The sequence below is a fragment of the Aristolochia californica genome, unplaced genomic scaffold (genome assembly GCF_029961685.1).
Source record: "Aristolochia californica isolate CCGP_79_NKW_82.1479 unplaced genomic scaffold, dmAriCali1.0.hap1 SCAF_7, whole genome shotgun sequence".
In the NCBI taxonomy this organism is placed as follows: domain Eukaryota; kingdom Viridiplantae; phylum Streptophyta; class Magnoliopsida; order Piperales; family Aristolochiaceae; genus Aristolochia; species Aristolochia californica.
This window is the reverse complement of record NW_027182268.1, coordinates 36,162,883-36,178,968: the sequence shown is the minus strand read 5'-3', so window position 1 is coordinate 36,178,968 and position 16,086 is coordinate 36,162,883. Positions and strand designations below refer to the sequence as shown.

Genomic DNA, 16,086 nt, shown 5'->3' with positions numbered 1-16,086 from the left:
GAGCCTCTTGAGTTCAGACCGGTTCAAAGTATATACACAGAGCGAGTTACTTAAGCTAGGAGCTTATCCGAGTTCCGACAGTCGAGTCGTCCAGGCAATGTCGAGTTACAGTTACCATGTGGATTTCTGCACCAGCAAACGAGTCGACTTTCTAATCTCCTTTCCTTTCGTAATTGGAGTCGTAGATCGATGCCTTGCTGACTCAGCACAGTGACTAGCTCCACAACGGCGGGCGAATCTCCTCCCTCGGCATTCATCAGAAGAATTGTGATACACCCGGCCCCCCGCAACCCCCCTCGACCGGGATGATTCCTTCAATCCCATCATCTTAAATCTCCCAAGGTAAGCTCGTTTTCTCTGTCTATTTCTTCTCTTTATTGGTTTTTCCATTCGAGCACCGGATTCAAAGGAATAAGAGAACTAACAGGCAGAGTTCCAGAAGCGTGAAGACTGAAGTTCATGGATTCTTGCATCTGCTCCGGAATGAGCTTTAAGAACAAGGGCGACTTCTTTTCAACTGGTTATTACGCCTCTAGTGAAAGATTGGAGAGCTATTACTCGTATTTAGGTGCATTTCCCGTCTACGGGACTACAGTAAACCCGAGGGTTTTATATGGATTGAGACAGTCCACTCTGATGCACTGGTCGGTTTCCAGAAGGCTGTCCTTAGCTGTGCCTGGTTACTGCCGCTTGGCAGCACCATGTGATTGCCACTGCGTCTGTGAGAGGATGTACAGGTCCCGGTGCCCGCCTCGGGAGAGGTGGGGGGAAAGAAGACTGAGTTATATGCTTCGGGAGAAAGACGAGTTTGATTCTAGTAATTATGACAGTTTCAATGAAATTCTTAGTTTGTTAACTGACGCTAGAGAGAAGTCCTATGTAGAAAAGAAGAATAAGATCAGTACTCATAAACGAGATACTTGTGAAAAAGAGATTGCCAGAAAGGTTGATGACAAGCATTTGAGTGTTCAAAGAAATAGGAAACATTTGAAAAAAGAAGAGAAATTTGTTGGGAAAGGTTCTTCAAGGAGGTTGGAAAGTGAAAGGATGGTGAATTCTATTGACAAATACAGGCAAGCTGGAAAAGGAAGTTCTTTAAAAGGTGATACTTCTGAAGGAAGGAAAGATGGATCTAGCTCATCTTACTATTCTGCTTTGTCTGAAGGTGAAACTGAAGGTAGTTTGGATTTGATCTCAACTGCTGAGCAGAGAATTTATGGACACAACATTGCGGAGGACACAAAATTGAAGAGAGGTGCTAAATTTAAGAAGGAGAACATAATTGGTGAATCCTCAAAGGTTCGTGAACACAACTCACAAACTGAGAGATTTATAAATTCACAAGCGTACGAGGAGGATGTGATGGAACTTTCACAGAAGGAAGATTTAAGGAAGCCAGATATAATGAAGAGTGATTTTGAGTGGGATTCAGCCAAAAATTTGCAGAGGGTCACTGAGGTGTCTGGGTCTCGGGTGAGTGGGACCCAGAAGGCTTCTACTTCTGGGAAGCTATCCAAAATGAGAGTGGTGGATGTGGAAGAAACTTCTACTTCATATACAAATTTGGCACAAAAACAAAAAGAGCTATTTTTTCAGAATGAGCAAAAAGTTGATGGACAAAAAGAGTCCAGGAGAGAATCTAAAATTTTTAATGAAGCGCCAAGAAGTCATGAGGATGATGTGAGGGAAAGTAGAGCTGCTGTTGATTTGGTTGAGGAAGTATGGAAACAACATATCCAAACAGACGACCAATTTGACAGCCGCATTCAATTGAAAGAGAAGACCCAAATGCTTCAAAAGACATCTGAGATCCAAAGTAGTGATATTGACAGGAGATCTAGTTTCAAGAAGCCTTACCAAAGCAGAGTGGTTGAGAGCAGACTACTTGAAGATGCAAGAGAACATCCGGCTGACAAAAAGCTTCAAGTAGGAGAGATTACCGAATCAAGTGAAGAGTCTCATAGACTCGAAAATGCTTCAGAAACCCATGCCAAGTGTACTGAAAGGACAAATGATTCTAGATGGATGTATAGAACAAGCCACCGGGAAGAAAACCTGGCTTCATCTGCAAGCATGGTTCATGAGGGGAGGGATAAACATGACAAGACAGATGAGCAGGCAACTATTAGGATCGGATCAAGAAAAGAACCCCGAATTTATGACAGAGATCTGGAAAGAGCTTCCAATTCTCAAAAGATTGCTGAAATTAGTACAAAGAACCAGGAAGGTATTTCAAGTTCTGAGCTTTATTGCACTAAGGAAACAGAAAAGCAAGAAATTGGTGCACAAAATGAGTTTGAGAGAAAATCTCAGCGACAACTGATTCTTAGAGGTTCAATTAGCAGAGAGGAATCAAATTCATACAATACACAAGAGGCCTTTTATGAAACTTTGGATGATAAAAATGATAGAATAGGCACAGAAGAAGTGTCTGGCACACCTGCTGAGCTTGTTATCAAAGATAACACTATAGACTCAGCTGACCGTCTGGATAAATCTTCCAAACAAATTATTGGTGAGTTTTTTGATAAAGTACAAGAAGAAATGTCAACCTCCAAAACAGCATCTATGTTATCTAAAGAAGAGAAATACATACTAAAGGATCAAAATATGTCAGTGGATATGCATATAAGTTTTGATGACACAAGGCGGTCATCTTCTGGAGGTCCTGGGCCAAAAGGACCATCAGATGAAATGTGGGCTGAAACAGGCCTGTCTTCACAGGAACCTTCAGTCACAGCACCTGACGACACTTCTCTTGCGCCAGTTGTAGAGTCAGCTGATCCTAGTAATGCAGAAAACGCTGTAGTTCGGAAGTCTGGCAGGTCTCTGTGGGGCTACATTGGCAACATTGTCAGAACAGGTTGGAGCTCACGTGCAGAATCTCATACTTCCTCTATAAAGCAAAGTGCAAAGAGCTCATCTAATGAATCAGTGAGCAGCGAATCGTGGTTTTCTGGTAATGAGGTAGATCTCAATGATGTGAGAAAGGAGAGAAGAGCTACCCCAAAAGAACCAATAGTAAAACTTCAGGATCAACCTCAACCAACTAATGCTTCAATTCCAGATAAAGAAAAATCTACTACAGTGTTCCTGCAAGACAAAAAGACAGACATCAAAGCTGATGCTGCAATTTTAGTGAGTAGTACAGAACTTCAAGGTCATTCTTCGGTGATTCGAGGCGAACCTATTGGAAAAGTTGAAGATCTAGTTAGAAATACTGGTGCTCCCTCTGGTGTAGTAACAAGTGATTCTTCACTACCATCATTTCCATTGCATAGTGTCTCACCTTTTTCATCATTACCATTAGCTGGTAATTCATCATCACAATCAATTAATATCGGAGAGAAGAATCTTGGAATTTCTGAAGGTGCAAAGGTAGGAGGAGGAGTTCCTTCTCATGTACGAACAGTGGATTTATCACGGCCACCAAATGTAACTTCTCTTCCTACGTCATCGACAACAGCCATTAACTTGTCATCACCACCAATGGGTGGTTCATCAAGGCCTCCTGGGTCCTTAGCAACCTCTTCCGGAAAAGAAAAAATATCTGAAGTTGGTGAAATTGAGGCAAGGTTTGAATCTGGCAAACAAAAGCAAGCTGGACCCAGTGGAACTGAGGGCAATGATTCAGAATTGAAGCAAAGGAAGCTCCAAAGAAATAAGCAAGTTCCAAGAGATAGATTTGATGAATGGGAAGAAGCATTTAAGCTTGAACAAGAACAAACAAGAGTAGACGAAATGTTTATGAGGGAAGCACTGATAGAAGCAAAGAAGGCTGCTGACATTTGGGAGGTCCCTGTTGGTGCTGTGCTGGTCCAACATGGGAAGATCATTGCTCGAGGTTGCAACCTGTGAGTAAATTAACTACCTAGAATCCTTTCGTCCTTTGCTAGTGAAAAATCCTAATTTTACTTCTTGTTATCTATCCGCTGTAGGGTCGAAGAATTAAGAGATTCAACTGCCCATGCTGAAATGATCTGTATACGTGAAGCCTCCAACCTGCTCAGGACATGGCGCCTTTCGGTACTAGTTTAAGAACTTGATTTTACTCTGCAAATTTAGTGCCAGTATTAGTGGTCAGTTTTTTTCTTTTGAATAAAAATAAGATTAACTCTAATGGGAAGGGGAAGGGTGTGTACATCAATGCAGAGTAATGCATAACCAGGCAAACTTTTTCTGAAGTTACTTTAGGGTGTGTGTGGGTGGGTGGCTTGTGCATGAGAAGGCAGGAGATAGAGAAAGGAAGGTTTTGCACATCCGTGCATGGGGAAGATGGAATGCTGGCTGTGGAATTCCGAAAGGGTGTGATGGTTAAATACTTTATTTGTTGTCAGAATTGCATTACCAAAAAATATATGTTAGTTGACTAACTGTTGAATTGTTCTGTCTTCCATCTGTGGAGCTCCCCGTTTTACTACCCTCCTCTCTAACATCCATTTTAATTGCTTTCTTGATAGTGAAAACATTTGGTTATTATATTACGGTAATGTGATACCATTCTCAAATAGTTTAGGCTTCATAGTTCCATGAAGGTAATGAGTTTGACGAAAGTCATAAAGTGATTATGACCCATGAAAATCTCTTTGTTATTCCAGGAAACAACACTTTATGTGACCCTTGAACCATGCGCAATGTGTGCTGGAGCAATTCTTCAGGCTCGAATAGATACTGTGGTATGGGGAGCTCCAAACAAGCTGCTTGGTGCTGATGGCACCTGGATTAGGTATATTTTATTTTCTTTGTTGTTTCATCTGCGTAGTCAAAACAAACTGAAAGGTAGCCCAGCGTGAAAAAAGATCATGTGAAGCTTAATTGCTCTCACTCGAACTGCATCTGTTTCTGTCCGTCTAAGATCTCAAAACTGTGGATTTCATTCTCAAATGTGAGCTAAAGGACAGCTTGCAATTTGTTTAAGCATTGTCAACTTTAACAGTTGAGGAACATTGAGTGTCAAAGTTCGTATCCCTGTGTTTAACAAGTTATTTTCATCAACAGCCTCTTTCCAAGTGAAACTGATCCGGCAGCCCCAGTCCATCCATTCCACCCAAAGATGACAATCCGACGTGGCATTCTCGCAACAGAATGTGCAGATGTGATGCAACAGTTCTTCCGGCTCAGGAGGAAGAAGATAAAAAAGGAGGATCCACCATCTTCTCGTCTGCCCTTGGCCAGCCCAACTAAATTCTTATCCAAGATCCATGACATTTTCAGTATGATGTTCTGTTTGTAACAGTCACCTGAAAGCGAATTCTATTTGACCAAATTTCTACGATGGGTTACTCTCTTATCATCTCCTGCAGACGAGTTCCTATCATTAATACAAGCTACTTAATATGGATTCAGCATCTGGCCAAAATTAAACTGCTATTAAGCTTGTTGACTTCTGATCCATCACGATTAATTTATTGGAAAGATAAATACTAGCCGAATTCTGGCTCTGTGATTACAACTCACGACCTGCCACAGACAGACAGGATCCCTGGGAGGCCCATTACCAGCTTATAATTAGTGTACAAAAGTGTTATAGTAATTCAATGGGGATAGCAGAGAAGAGAACAACTGGAAGAATTTAGATACCGTGACGGTGTACCGGAAAATATTTGCTACTATCTGCCACCAGTCGTGGAGGACGTTAGTTGTCGTTGCTTTTCTCATCACCTTCCATCTTGTTAAATTGACTCGCTGCCTAATGTTCACTTCGTGTAATATAAACTTGAATTGAGGCAGCCGTCGTATTTGTTCTCAGGTCTAAGGCTCCCCACCCCAATCCAATTGTTCAGATGAAAAGAATGGCCCCTAGCTCGGGTTCCCTTTTGGCAATTTAGTGCCGTTCAAGTTGATCTTCTTGAGATTAACTGCTTAAATCTCAGGGCTCTGCTTCCTCACAACATTCCTTCTGCAAACCACTAATTTATTTGTCATCACCACACTTTACAACAATTAATTAGCATACTAGATGACAGGATCAGAGTACGAGAAATTTAAGAGCAACCAAAAGACGTCCACCTATATGAAAAGATCAATTTTCCATCCATACCCAACAATTTCTTGATTGTTTACCCATTATAAGCAGAGGACTCAAGAAGATCAATCTCAGTTCGTACCCGCAATTCCACACACAATGGACACAAGGTACTACTGGTCTTGGTTCTGCATCATAGCTTTATTCGCCACTACATTCTGTCTTGCCAATGCTCAGGCACCAGTGTCAGCCCCATCTACAACACCATTGGCGGTGGTACAAGCTCCAGATTCCCTGAATGTACCACAAGTAACGGTCTTGCAAACACCAACAACAGCAACTCCTACACAACCGACGTTGGTGGCTCAAACACCCACTGCAGCAACATCTACACAACCAACAATAGTAGAAAAGGCTCCCATCTTGGTTCCGACTTCATCACTGACGACATCCCACGCACCTGAGGCAGTACTGCTCGTGCAATCTCCAGAAGCAGTGCAAATACCAACAACAGCTGCGCCCATGCAACCCATGGTAGTGGTCCAAACACCTACAACAACGCCATCCATGCAGCCAACAACAGCAAACCAATCACCTGCACCAACCTCGCCTTTACCACCTGTAGAAGTGAGACAAACACCAATGGTATCACCAGCTGCAGAATCAATTGAAGAGGGTACGACTCCTGCAGCATCACCTCTGCCAACATCGGCAATGTCTGTAAGTCCAAGCCCATTGCTGCAAACTTCACCCTTGGCATTCCCTTCACAGCCTACATTATCTGCACCACTGGCACAAACACCCATGGCAGCAACACCTACACAACCAATTGAAGTGGCCCAAACACCTGATAAATCCCCACCCACATCACTGGTGGCTTTTTCAAAATCACCTGCAATGGCACCAACTACACAACCAACTGCAGTGGCTAAAACACCTTCTGCAATCTCACCTACACTAGCATCAAAAGAAGTGCAAGTGCCAGGGACAGCTCCATCTACACAACCAGCAGCAGTGACCCAAACACCAACCACAGCCCCAATTGCACAACCGGCAACAGCACCTCAAGTACCAGTGATAGGCCCTCCTACACCACCAGCTGCAAAAGCCGAAACACCCATTAGTACCAAAAAACCCACCTCATCTCTGCCACCAACATTCTTGCTACCCTTGAGCCCAGCTAGCCCATCACCGCAAAGCTCACCAGTTGCTGCCCAAGCATCACCACCAACCTCTCCATCGCCTAAGCAGTCGGAGACAGTAGCCCAAGCACCCCCCACCTCCTCATCTTCAACATCAACAAAAGTAGCCCAAACACCCTTAGCAGCTATGCCTACACCAATATCAGGGGCACAAGTACCTCTACCAGCCCTACCTACATCACCAGTGACAGTGGCCCAGACACCTGCAGCAACCATATCAACAGCACCAGTGACAGTAGCCCAAACACCTGAAGCAGCCTTACCCAAACCACCAGTGGTGGTGGCCCCACAAACACCCTCAACAACTTGGTATCTGCCACCACCTTTCATGATACAAACACCCACAGCAACTGTACCCACGTCACCACTAACAATGGCCCAACCCCCTGTGACACCCTTGCCTACACCACCGGTGGAAATGGCCCAACCGCCTATTGCAGCATTGCCAACCCCAGTGACAGTTACCCAAACACCAGCTGCAGTTCTGCCAACACCACCACAAGCAATGGCTCAATCACCCTCAGGCGCTCCTCCTACTCCAACAGTGGAGCAAACACCACTGGCGCAAACACCCATACCACCAGCAACACAGTCACCACCACAATCTTTCAGTCCAGTTAACCCACCCATGCAAACTCCAACTACATCTGCCCAAACTCCGCCACCCAATCCATCGCCTCCATCACCTACTTCACCTCTGCCCCCACCTGTGCCATCCTCACCACCACCCAAATCAGTGCCATCTTTAAGCCCGACACAAACTACACCACCTCCTGCAATCCAAAGTCCACCACCTTCACAATCATCTCCACCATTATCATTTACACCACCACCAGCAGTGCCACTTAGCCCCACATCACCTCCACCCACCACACCTGTTCCACCCCCACCACAAGTTTCACCTTCACCAGTAAAAGCACCACTAGCACCCTTGCCCACTGAGCAGATGCCACCGACACCAGCACCTGTGGCAAGCCCACCAACCTTGCCACCAGTGGCATCACCATCAGAAAAAGCACCTGCACCCGCAGCCACAAAGAAGGACAAAAAGAAAAAGAAGAAACATCACCATCATGAACCTGCGCCTGCACCTGCACCAGTTGTGAGCCCACCAGCCCCAGTCAAGTCTCTTCCACCAAAGGCCGAAGACTCCAATGATATAATGGCTCCCGCACCCACACCAGACATGGTAATGTGCCTTATATATTAGTATAGTTTTCAAATTAAAATTGTGCACTGAAGAAGAAGTTAGTGGTAAATGATCTAAGTGGTGAGTCTCTTGGATGGGTCATAGCCAGGAAGTAGCATCTACCTATATTATTTCACATATGAGGTAGAATAGTATATATCTATGATTGATCCAAGAGACACTAATCATCAGCATATGCTCCAGAAGAATTGGTCACAGTCTTTTCTTTTGTTGCATACAATCTTGTTCTTTTTTGCTTATACATTGATATAGCCAAAACTGTTCCTCTTGTTACATGCAGAACGGACAGATTGTGGTCAGTTACCGTGGCGGTCTGATGGCATCAACAGTGAGTGTTGGCTTAGCTGCTTTTGTTCTGCTGGAGTTCATGCTCTAGTGCTCAGTGCATTTCATAGCACACCTTTCTTATAGATGCTAGACATCGAGTTTTCACTTGTATATTTGCTGAGTTATACCTTGAAATTGGAAGGCTTGCTGAATGGAGAATGAGAGATGCAGTCACAGACAAACTGGGAACTTGACAGTTTTCTGAGAACTTGAAAATGTCAAGCAGACCATGATGTATCTCAGAAAGTGAATATATGATATTTTTAACTGGCCTTCAGCTGTATTTGCACAAAGAAATCGCCACTTTGGGTAGTTCTACATATTCATGTCAAACACTAAATCCAATTGGTGCATGATCTTCACTCAAATACAAGATGAAAGCTTTGGCCCTCATCCCCCAGTTGGCATCATGATTCATATCCAGATAACTGACCTTAAAGAACAGATGGAGTAAATTGAACAAAACGAACTGGAAAGTAGCTTTGAGTCATAGGAAGTTGCTAAAGAATCTGACATCGTCTGGATCATTGAGGAACTGGTCCATGTCTTCATATGACCCCTCTTCCTCCCTCCAATCAAACTCAACTACAAGACTGAGGTTGTCAACTAATTTGTGATGCTGAAGACAGCCTGAATGCTGGTTGGAAGAACAATGTAACATGAAAAGATGGAGTCATATGAAAAGACAGAATATGAAATGTTCCAATGTCTTCAAGATTGAATAAATGAAGGGACTTCAATCAAAATGATACATAAGAGATAAGATTATCAACTCAATGAATTGGTGTGTACAGAAGCTTTGAGGTAATTCCATAGTAAAGTGCTCATATTGTAGTTGTAATCTAAGTCATTAAAACAGACAAATTTTGTGCAGTTCCAAAATAATAACATTTCTACCAATGAAATTATCTTCTACATAAACAATACAAGCTATAGTTTTTCTTTAATGCACTTGGAAGTTGTAATTCCAGGTTTGAATAAAATTTAAACACTTCCCTCTTGAATGATAACCTTTCTGGAAAGAAAAGGAAGACAAAAGGTACAAGAGGCCAAGAAAAGGAAGAACATATCCTTGAGGATCCACTGTAATAAGAGATTTCTGAAGAACGCTGTGCCATTATCTCAATGACATTGTACAACCTTGACCAGGGTGTCTGGACCTTTTCATTACTCAAGTACAGACTTAAATACATATTGCCAAAATCATGCAAGTAAAGATCAAAATACAATTTGCCCAAAATAAAATACTCAAGATACAGAAAGTCCTCTGTGGTTAATAACTGAACACATCAGTCTTCAATAAGAGTTTCTACCCAATATTTTCCTCAGATTGAGCTGTTATTTCAACATTTGTAGCAGATGTACTTCAGCAACGATGGTTTAAAATGCTTTAAGTCCACAAGAATAGCAAACAAAAAATAAATAGATTTATAGCTTCATGAAGAAGTATGAAACAAAACAAGGATGTACTTGAGTAACAGATTAAAATGACTATATGACAAATTAGGATGACATTGTAGCAATTAAAATTTAACATACCTGCACAAAAACTGTTCTACGCTCATAAGCTAGTCAATTGATAAGCCTTTTTGTTCTTCCACCACATGCATTGCAGGTGAGATGCACAAGCAGACTCCTCCTTGGAAGCTTTATATCAACAGTAGCCTCCTAAAATACACAAAAACAGTAAGTGTAAAGAACAATTTTAGAACTTTAAAAGAAAAACCAGCATAGCCTCAATCCTCTGTAGATTCAACTTACATTAGACATACAAAGCTCATACTAGATACTATTCCTTCAGTATATCCTAATTAGCTTTTTTTTTTTTTTTATTGTACTCCCTAGAGTTAACAAATGGTCAGTAACATGCAGAACTTTTCTTATTCTTTTAAGCAATCTCCTATCTATATCTTCCGAATAATTGATTCTCATGAATAAACATCAACTTGACATGCAGAGCTAGAACTTTTCTTACTTGAATTTATAACCTTCACTATTCATTAGATTTACAACAAACACATGGTTGACTACACCATTATTCAAGAGCACAAACCACAAATAAAGGGTTAAAAAACGTCTCATTTCACCACCCACAATTACAAGGCTAGCATTATGTAACGGTGTTTGAAAGCGAATGTATGGTGGTCAATCAGTTTTCAGCCTTTAATATGCTAAAAACCACAATAACTCTTAGATATAAAAAAGCTAAATAGACGGATAAGAAGATGCACGAGATGTTGATTAAACAATCTACCTCGAAAATAAAACTGTCAGAGTCGACACTATCTTCCAGAGAAGACGACAGTTCAGCTTCCTGGAGCACTTCAAAATTCTTATCCTCGTATCCGAGGTTCACAAACAAATGGAAACCTCGTTTTGGTGACAAACCAGCACAATGAGCTATCAGGAGGCTGAAATAAAACAAAACACATTAGCCGCACGAAAACTAAAACTAGAACTTCGACGGTAATCACCTTGGCCAACAACCAGTCGACAAAAGGGACCAAACTGACAATTCTATATACTGGAATTTGAGCGGTCATCGTAACGAAGAGAAGCACGTAAGTGAAATACAGGAAGATATGGGAAATAGAAGACTAACCCCGAGAATGTCCTTGAGTGAAGATTTAAATAAGGAGAAGGAAAGCTCGCAGTTGAAGAAGATGAAGTTGTTGCTAAAAGGCAAGACGGTGATCTTGCGCCGCAACACACCGCTCCAGCGGCCATGTTATGACGGGCAGCAGTCGTGGAAACTGGAAACGCCTTCTGTAGTGTCTCGGCAATCAAACGAAGGCAGACTGGACGGCGGGAGGCTAGGAGCCTATTCTGTGTTCCTGATGCTCCGGTCCTAGAGAGGTCCAGTGCGCCTAGACTGCACTACCTTGAAAAATGAGTTCAGAATTCAGACACATTAAAATGCCCAGCAACGTGAAAGCATCTTCTATTTTCGACCACAGTTTTACCGATTCGTCGAATCTACCCATAACTTGGACGGATAACTTAGGATTAGGACAGAGCATATGAACTTGGAATTAGAACAGATTCAGGCTGGTTCAACCTCGACTCTAGCCAGATTCAGGCCGAGTCTGACTCCCGAACTTGCGAATCTTAATCCACTCTGCAGATTATGTTTCTTTAAACTGCTGCGGCCTTCCAGGGAATTCGTTGTTTTCGTTAGGGGAATACTGCTACGTATGGAGCGAGAAGGCACATCCTTAGCTTACGTACTGAACACAAGTTCTGAAGAATTTGAAGAATGATGCAACTGAAAGCATTTTAAGGGTTACTTCTCCCCATGTTCTCAGTCGAACGATTAGTCGCCTGGTTTCTTTCGTTTACAGCAATCGAGTTGGTCCTATTCGAAACGGATTTTCATTTCCCCCCCCACATAAAATCAATGAACTCCAGAACAGGGATGAAATTTAGGCAAATTTAAATTAATCAAACCAAATTTACATAACTGGAGATTAACAAATAACAATAACACCAAGGGATTGGTACCGTTTTCAAGAAATACTAAAATCCTTCTCCAGTTAGAAAATACTTTCCAGAGATTAATACTGCACTTCAATTCTTTGGAAGGGGTTTCTACCTGGCCAGTTAGCCTCAGAAAATGAGGCGAATAGAATCTAGACCAACTAAAACCAAATAAAATAAACATTTTAAGGAAGAAAGATAAAGGTATTCTCTTACGTAGCAGGTGCCTCAATAATGCACAACAAGGTCAGGTTAGGTTCCTCTCAATAATGCTACAATGTCGAACGTAACACAGTATGCTCGAATTTTCATCCAGGGTAAAATAGGGCCAATCAGCTTTTACAAAATCTTCCATTTCTGCTCCAATGCGTTGCAAATTCTTCCTATACAACATGCCGCACTCAACGGATAACCAGAAACTGCAAACAGGTAATTGAAAACATTATCAGCAAATTAATTTTTTTTTGAAAAAAAGTAAAGAGCAATGCAAGGAGAGCCATGAGTGTACAAGGTTGAATAAGGTGAAAGAACAGGGAAAGTATGCCTTCACAACCCTCTCTTCCTCCCTATTCCATTTCTTTTCAATTATCTCTTATATATTCCAACTCTAAATAACTTCTGATCAAATCTCAAATAACCTAGTTCGTATATCATAGTTTTTCTTTATTTTTTTAATGAAAACTTGTACTCCAAAAATTAATCTTCACGTAATTTGTTTAAACATTGTTTGTAAAATGAATCCTAAGCCTTCCAATGCCAGGATTAATAATTACAATAAGAAGTATCATAATTTTTTCTTGGCTACATGCCCACTCAGAAATTGTCGTTTAGACGGAATGTTTTCTATAAAATAAATTGCAAATAGTGACTCACCTGATATAAAATCATCTGTGTAATCCTTATCAATTTTCCCATGAGCCATTGCGCCAACCTATACATTGGAAGACAGATTATGATGGCATACATTATTAAAAAATAGGCACTCTAGCAGCCAATGTGCAATTCCACAAATCCTAAAGGAGATTCATTGAGTAACATAAAACCAGAAGAAGTCCAATAACTACAAACATACCACAAAGACCAGATCAACATCGTCACTCACAGCAGTAACATAATCCCGCAATTGAACTAATTTTTCTGAACTATGAGATAGACCTGCAATGCCAGCCAATATCAATCAGGAAATACTCTTAGAATGCCATTAAAATATGAGGTGGTTTGTGGAGGATTACATCCTACCTATCTTCCGCGAGTTCACTGGTAAATACCTAGTTACTGGGTTCTTGATCACCTGCAACAGTTTTTCACGCTTACCAGAAGCAGTTACACTTAACTTCTGTAGTAGTTGCACTGCAGTGAACACCAGAAGAAAATTAATAATGATAAATAACAAATAAAATGTAACTAGGTTCTATCTGAGTAAACAATTGAATTGAGAAGGCATGTGCACCCACACATGAGTTTGCTCACGAACTACTAACTTACACATAAGCCCAGAAAAACGCTTAAATGTCCTTGGCATTCGAACATGGGGTTTTACTTGAAAAAGCACCCCTTTCTCTGTTCTCACATAAAGGGCTTGCAGCCTCCCAGCTTTATTAAGAGGACTATCAAGTATTGCTAGGAGTGCCTGCAAAATAATCCACATAAATAGTAAATATTCATGGTTAATAGCAGTCCCAAGCTTTAATTGTTTAAACTTGCTGTCAAAATGCTTGCAGGCCAATTAGCACAAGAGTTCCGACCCGCATCGTGTGTACTAACTTATCAAGTTGTTTTAATTGTTTTCCAGCATGCTCATGCAAGAAAGAACTTTGCCCATTCTACATAAAAGAAAAAACTTTGACCATTGGCAACACACTAAGGCTTTGATGGTTACATAGAAGAAGCATCAAAATTTTTAACAACATTGAGGATCACAGCTGGGCTTGATTCTACTACAATAGAATTGCTGCCATTAATATATCAAGTAGCCCAAATTTCTATATGCCTCTGCAAGATCCGAATTTAAAAGTTGTACAAAAACTGCTACCAGCTAAGAAAGAGGCAAACAGAATAAAATTTTTATGTCATAGAAACTTGATACCTGATGAACAATGTCAGGCCTATACTCTGCAGGATCCCGTTTATGTTTCCTCAGGTAATTGGCATGATCATCCGAATTCAAAATCTGATATGTCTGTGACAAAAAAAAAAAAAAAACAGAGATATGATGATCGGCACTTTAGATTCTACTTTTCAGAAATAGTAAAACTGCATAAGAATTATTTGAACTCCATGAAGGCAACTGATGCAAGTCCTCAGAACCCAAGTTTTATTGAGAAGGCAAGTTTAAACCCTAAACCAAAGAAAATGCTGACTCCCAGGAAGCAAAATCATAAAACCTAAACTGAGAAATATCAAACCTGACTAGCTCAAGAAAGATCCATGCCTGAAAAGACACATTCTACATTGAAGAAGGAAGCTTTTAAAAAAGCTATACACAGAAGTGAAAATAGTTCCAGGATGAGGATGAAAAAGAACCATGTAGAACAGCAAAAACCAATTTTCACTATGGAGATAATTTTCACACGGCAGATATCCTTTAATCTTCAATACACGGAAAAATCGAGGAAAAAAAAAAAGAGAAGCTTTTCCCACACACGAAACGTCTTCTACTAGTAGAACAGTATAATTATCGTCAAATCAAAATCCAAATTGTGCTAAAAATAGCACAAAAACTGGTGCTAATATAAAGAAAAAAATAGAAAACCAAAACTCAATTCTTATACGACGTGGTATAGATGTAGTCCTGATCAGCAAATTGAACCTTTAGTCCAGTGGCCACATGAGGGGCCTCTTAGTCACACGGGTATGGTACTTGGGAATCTATATGTGCACTGAACATTAAAGAATAGCATTCCAGATAAAAGCAATATGATCGCCAAGTCCCATCATAATGAAACAAACAAATTCAAATAATTGCACTATCTAAACGAAAAGTTCGAACCCACTGCGGAAACCTCATAGAAACGTCCCACAAACCGCACCTAAGCAAAAAAAAACAACAGGGTACCTGAAAGTATGCAACACAATTCAACTCTGAACCAGAACTACGAATTGATTTTAGCAAGAGAGATAAACTAAAACTATTAAGTCTAACTCGAACCAAAAATAAAAAATAGAGATAAAAATAGAGACATAAAGTCCGCCAAACAGAAAACCCTAAAAAAGGAATAACAAACCCGCCGCTTCCAACTTCCAAGTACCATACAGTTCAAAGAAAGTATAAGACTGAAGTGAATTTTTTTCCTACCTTTCCAACTTTGGCAACTTCAAGCGATGCCTTCTCGAGGACAAAGATGACACCACCATTCGGAGTCTTCTTTGAGGGTGGAATAGGAATTCCTGGCAACTGCTCTAGGTCTTCCTGGGCTTCCTTCAAGTCGTCCTCGTCTTCTTGAGTTATCTCGTTCTCAGTTCCTACCTCTTCCCGTTCTTCACCCGCAGGGTCCACAAACTCTTCTTTCCTCGGTCGCTTCCTGCCTTTCACTGCGTACGGCCGTACCATCGTTTCCCGTCGTCGGCCTGCCGAGAAGGAAGCACACCGCCCTGTTTAAGGAGAAGTCAGCAGTCGAGCCACTGGCAATTAGGGCGGCAAAGGTGAAACTGGAGTCTCCTGAGCGCGACGCTTCTCCCACTTGTACATTCTCGTTCATAAATTAATTGACCCCTGCGAAAAAATATTAAAATTACACTTATCCTCTTAAAATTTTGGTAATTACATTTTCTTACCAAAATTTTCTCAACCTTTAGTTGTCTTGGAAAATAAAGAATCATAGCATAAGTAATGTGAAAATTAATATAATAACGTGTACAATTTGTTAATATTATATAATTATTTGTATAACAAGTGAATTTGTATA

At 41.0% G+C, this 16,086-nt stretch overlaps 4 protein-coding genes across 5 annotated transcripts; 2 read left to right on the top strand and 2 right to left on the bottom strand.

The window, feature by feature from the left end:
* The first annotated feature begins 220 nt into the window (after positions 1–220).
* On the top strand, positions 221–5,321 carry LOC137937810 (tRNA(adenine(34)) deaminase, chloroplastic-like). 2 transcript variants are annotated; one of them, XM_068782987.1, is made up of 5 exons: positions 221–342; positions 440–3,854; positions 3,939–4,026; positions 4,599–4,726; positions 4,999–5,321. In XM_068782987.1, exons 2-5 carry the CDS (start codon positions 460–462, stop codon positions 5,231–5,233), a joined length of 3,846 nt encoding a protein of 1,281 aa, XP_068639088.1. In that variant the 5' UTR covers positions 221–342; positions 440–459; the 3' UTR covers positions 5,234–5,321. The 2 variants fall into 2 exon arrangements, with proteins under 2 accessions (XP_068639088.1, XP_068639089.1); XM_068782988.1 differs by having other exon boundaries at positions 428–3,854.
* Positions 5,322–6,083: 762 nt separating this feature from the next.
* On the top strand, positions 6,084–8,971 carry LOC137936803 (proline-rich extensin-like protein EPR1). Its single transcript, XM_068781698.1, has 2 exons — positions 6,084–8,356; positions 8,658–8,971. The coding sequence occupies exons 1-2, from the start codon at positions 6,125–6,127 to the stop codon at positions 8,751–8,753; spliced, it is 2,328 nt and encodes a 775-aa protein (XP_068637799.1). The 5' UTR covers positions 6,084–6,124; the 3' UTR covers positions 8,754–8,971.
* Positions 8,972–10,026: 1,055 nt separating this feature from the next.
* On the bottom strand, positions 10,027–11,560 carry LOC137935922 (uncharacterized). The gene is made up of 4 exons (XM_068780337.1): positions 11,307–11,560; positions 10,959–11,115; positions 10,244–10,372; positions 10,027–10,092 (listed from the first exon to the last, which is right to left on the bottom strand). Exons 1-3 carry the CDS (start codon positions 11,429–11,431, stop codon positions 10,277–10,279), a joined length of 378 nt encoding a protein of 125 aa, XP_068636438.1. The 5' UTR covers positions 11,432–11,560; the 3' UTR covers positions 10,027–10,092; positions 10,244–10,276.
* A 581-nt stretch (positions 11,561–12,141) lies between these two features.
* Positions 12,142–15,853, bottom strand: LOC137936824 (uncharacterized). The gene is made up of 7 exons (XM_068781725.1): positions 15,477–15,853; positions 14,268–14,360; positions 13,667–13,811; positions 13,421–13,531; positions 13,254–13,336; positions 13,055–13,112; positions 12,142–12,600 (listed from the first exon to the last, which is right to left on the bottom strand). The coding sequence occupies exons 1-7, from the start codon at positions 15,729–15,731 to the stop codon at positions 12,521–12,523; spliced, it is 825 nt and encodes a 274-aa protein (XP_068637826.1). The 5' UTR covers positions 15,732–15,853; the 3' UTR covers positions 12,142–12,520.
* Between the last annotated feature and the right edge of the window lie 233 nt (positions 15,854–16,086).

Excerpts from the sequence above, each read along its gene's own strand:
- LOC137936803 (XM_068781698.1), top strand. The coding sequence starts at position 6,125 with ATGGACACAAGGTACTACTGGTCTTGGTTCTGCATCATAGCTTTATTC. Across the intron at positions 8,357-8,657 it reads CCGCACCCACACCAGACATG|AACGGACAGATTGTGGTCAG; the intron begins GTAATGTGCCTT and ends TGTTACATGCAG.
- LOC137936824 (XM_068781725.1), bottom strand. The coding sequence starts at position 15,731 with ATGGTACGGCCGTACGCAGTGAAAGGCAGGAAGCGACCGAGGAAAGAA. Across the intron at positions 13,337-13,420 it reads AGTGAACTCGCGGAAGATAG|GTCTATCTCATAGTTCAGAA; the intron begins GTAGGATGTAAT and ends CTGGCATTGCAG. Across the intron at positions 13,113-13,253 it reads ATGTTGATCTGGTCTTTGTG|GTTGGCGCAATGGCTCATGG; the intron begins GTATGTTTGTAG and ends TCCAATGTATAG.
- LOC137935922 (XM_068780337.1), bottom strand. The coding sequence starts at position 11,431 with ATGGCCGCTGGAGCGGTGTGTTGCGGCGCAAGATCACCGTCTTGCCTT. Across the intron at positions 11,116-11,306 it reads CACTCAAGGACATTCTCGGG|CCTCCTGATAGCTCATTGTG; the intron begins GTTAGTCTTCTA and ends GTTTTATTTCAG. Across the intron at positions 10,373-10,958 it reads CTGACAGTTTTATTTTCGAG|GAGGCTACTGTTGATATAAA; the intron begins GTAGATTGTTTA and ends TGTGTATTTTAG.
- LOC137937810 (XM_068782987.1), top strand. The coding sequence starts at position 460 with ATGGATTCTTGCATCTGCTCCGGAATGAGCTTTAAGAACAAGGGCGAC. Across the intron at positions 3,855-3,938 it reads ATTGCTCGAGGTTGCAACCT|GGTCGAAGAATTAAGAGATT; the intron begins GTGAGTAAATTA and ends TATCCGCTGTAG. Across the intron at positions 4,027-4,598 it reads TCAGGACATGGCGCCTTTCG|GAAACAACACTTTATGTGAC; the intron begins GTACTAGTTTAA and ends TTGTTATTCCAG.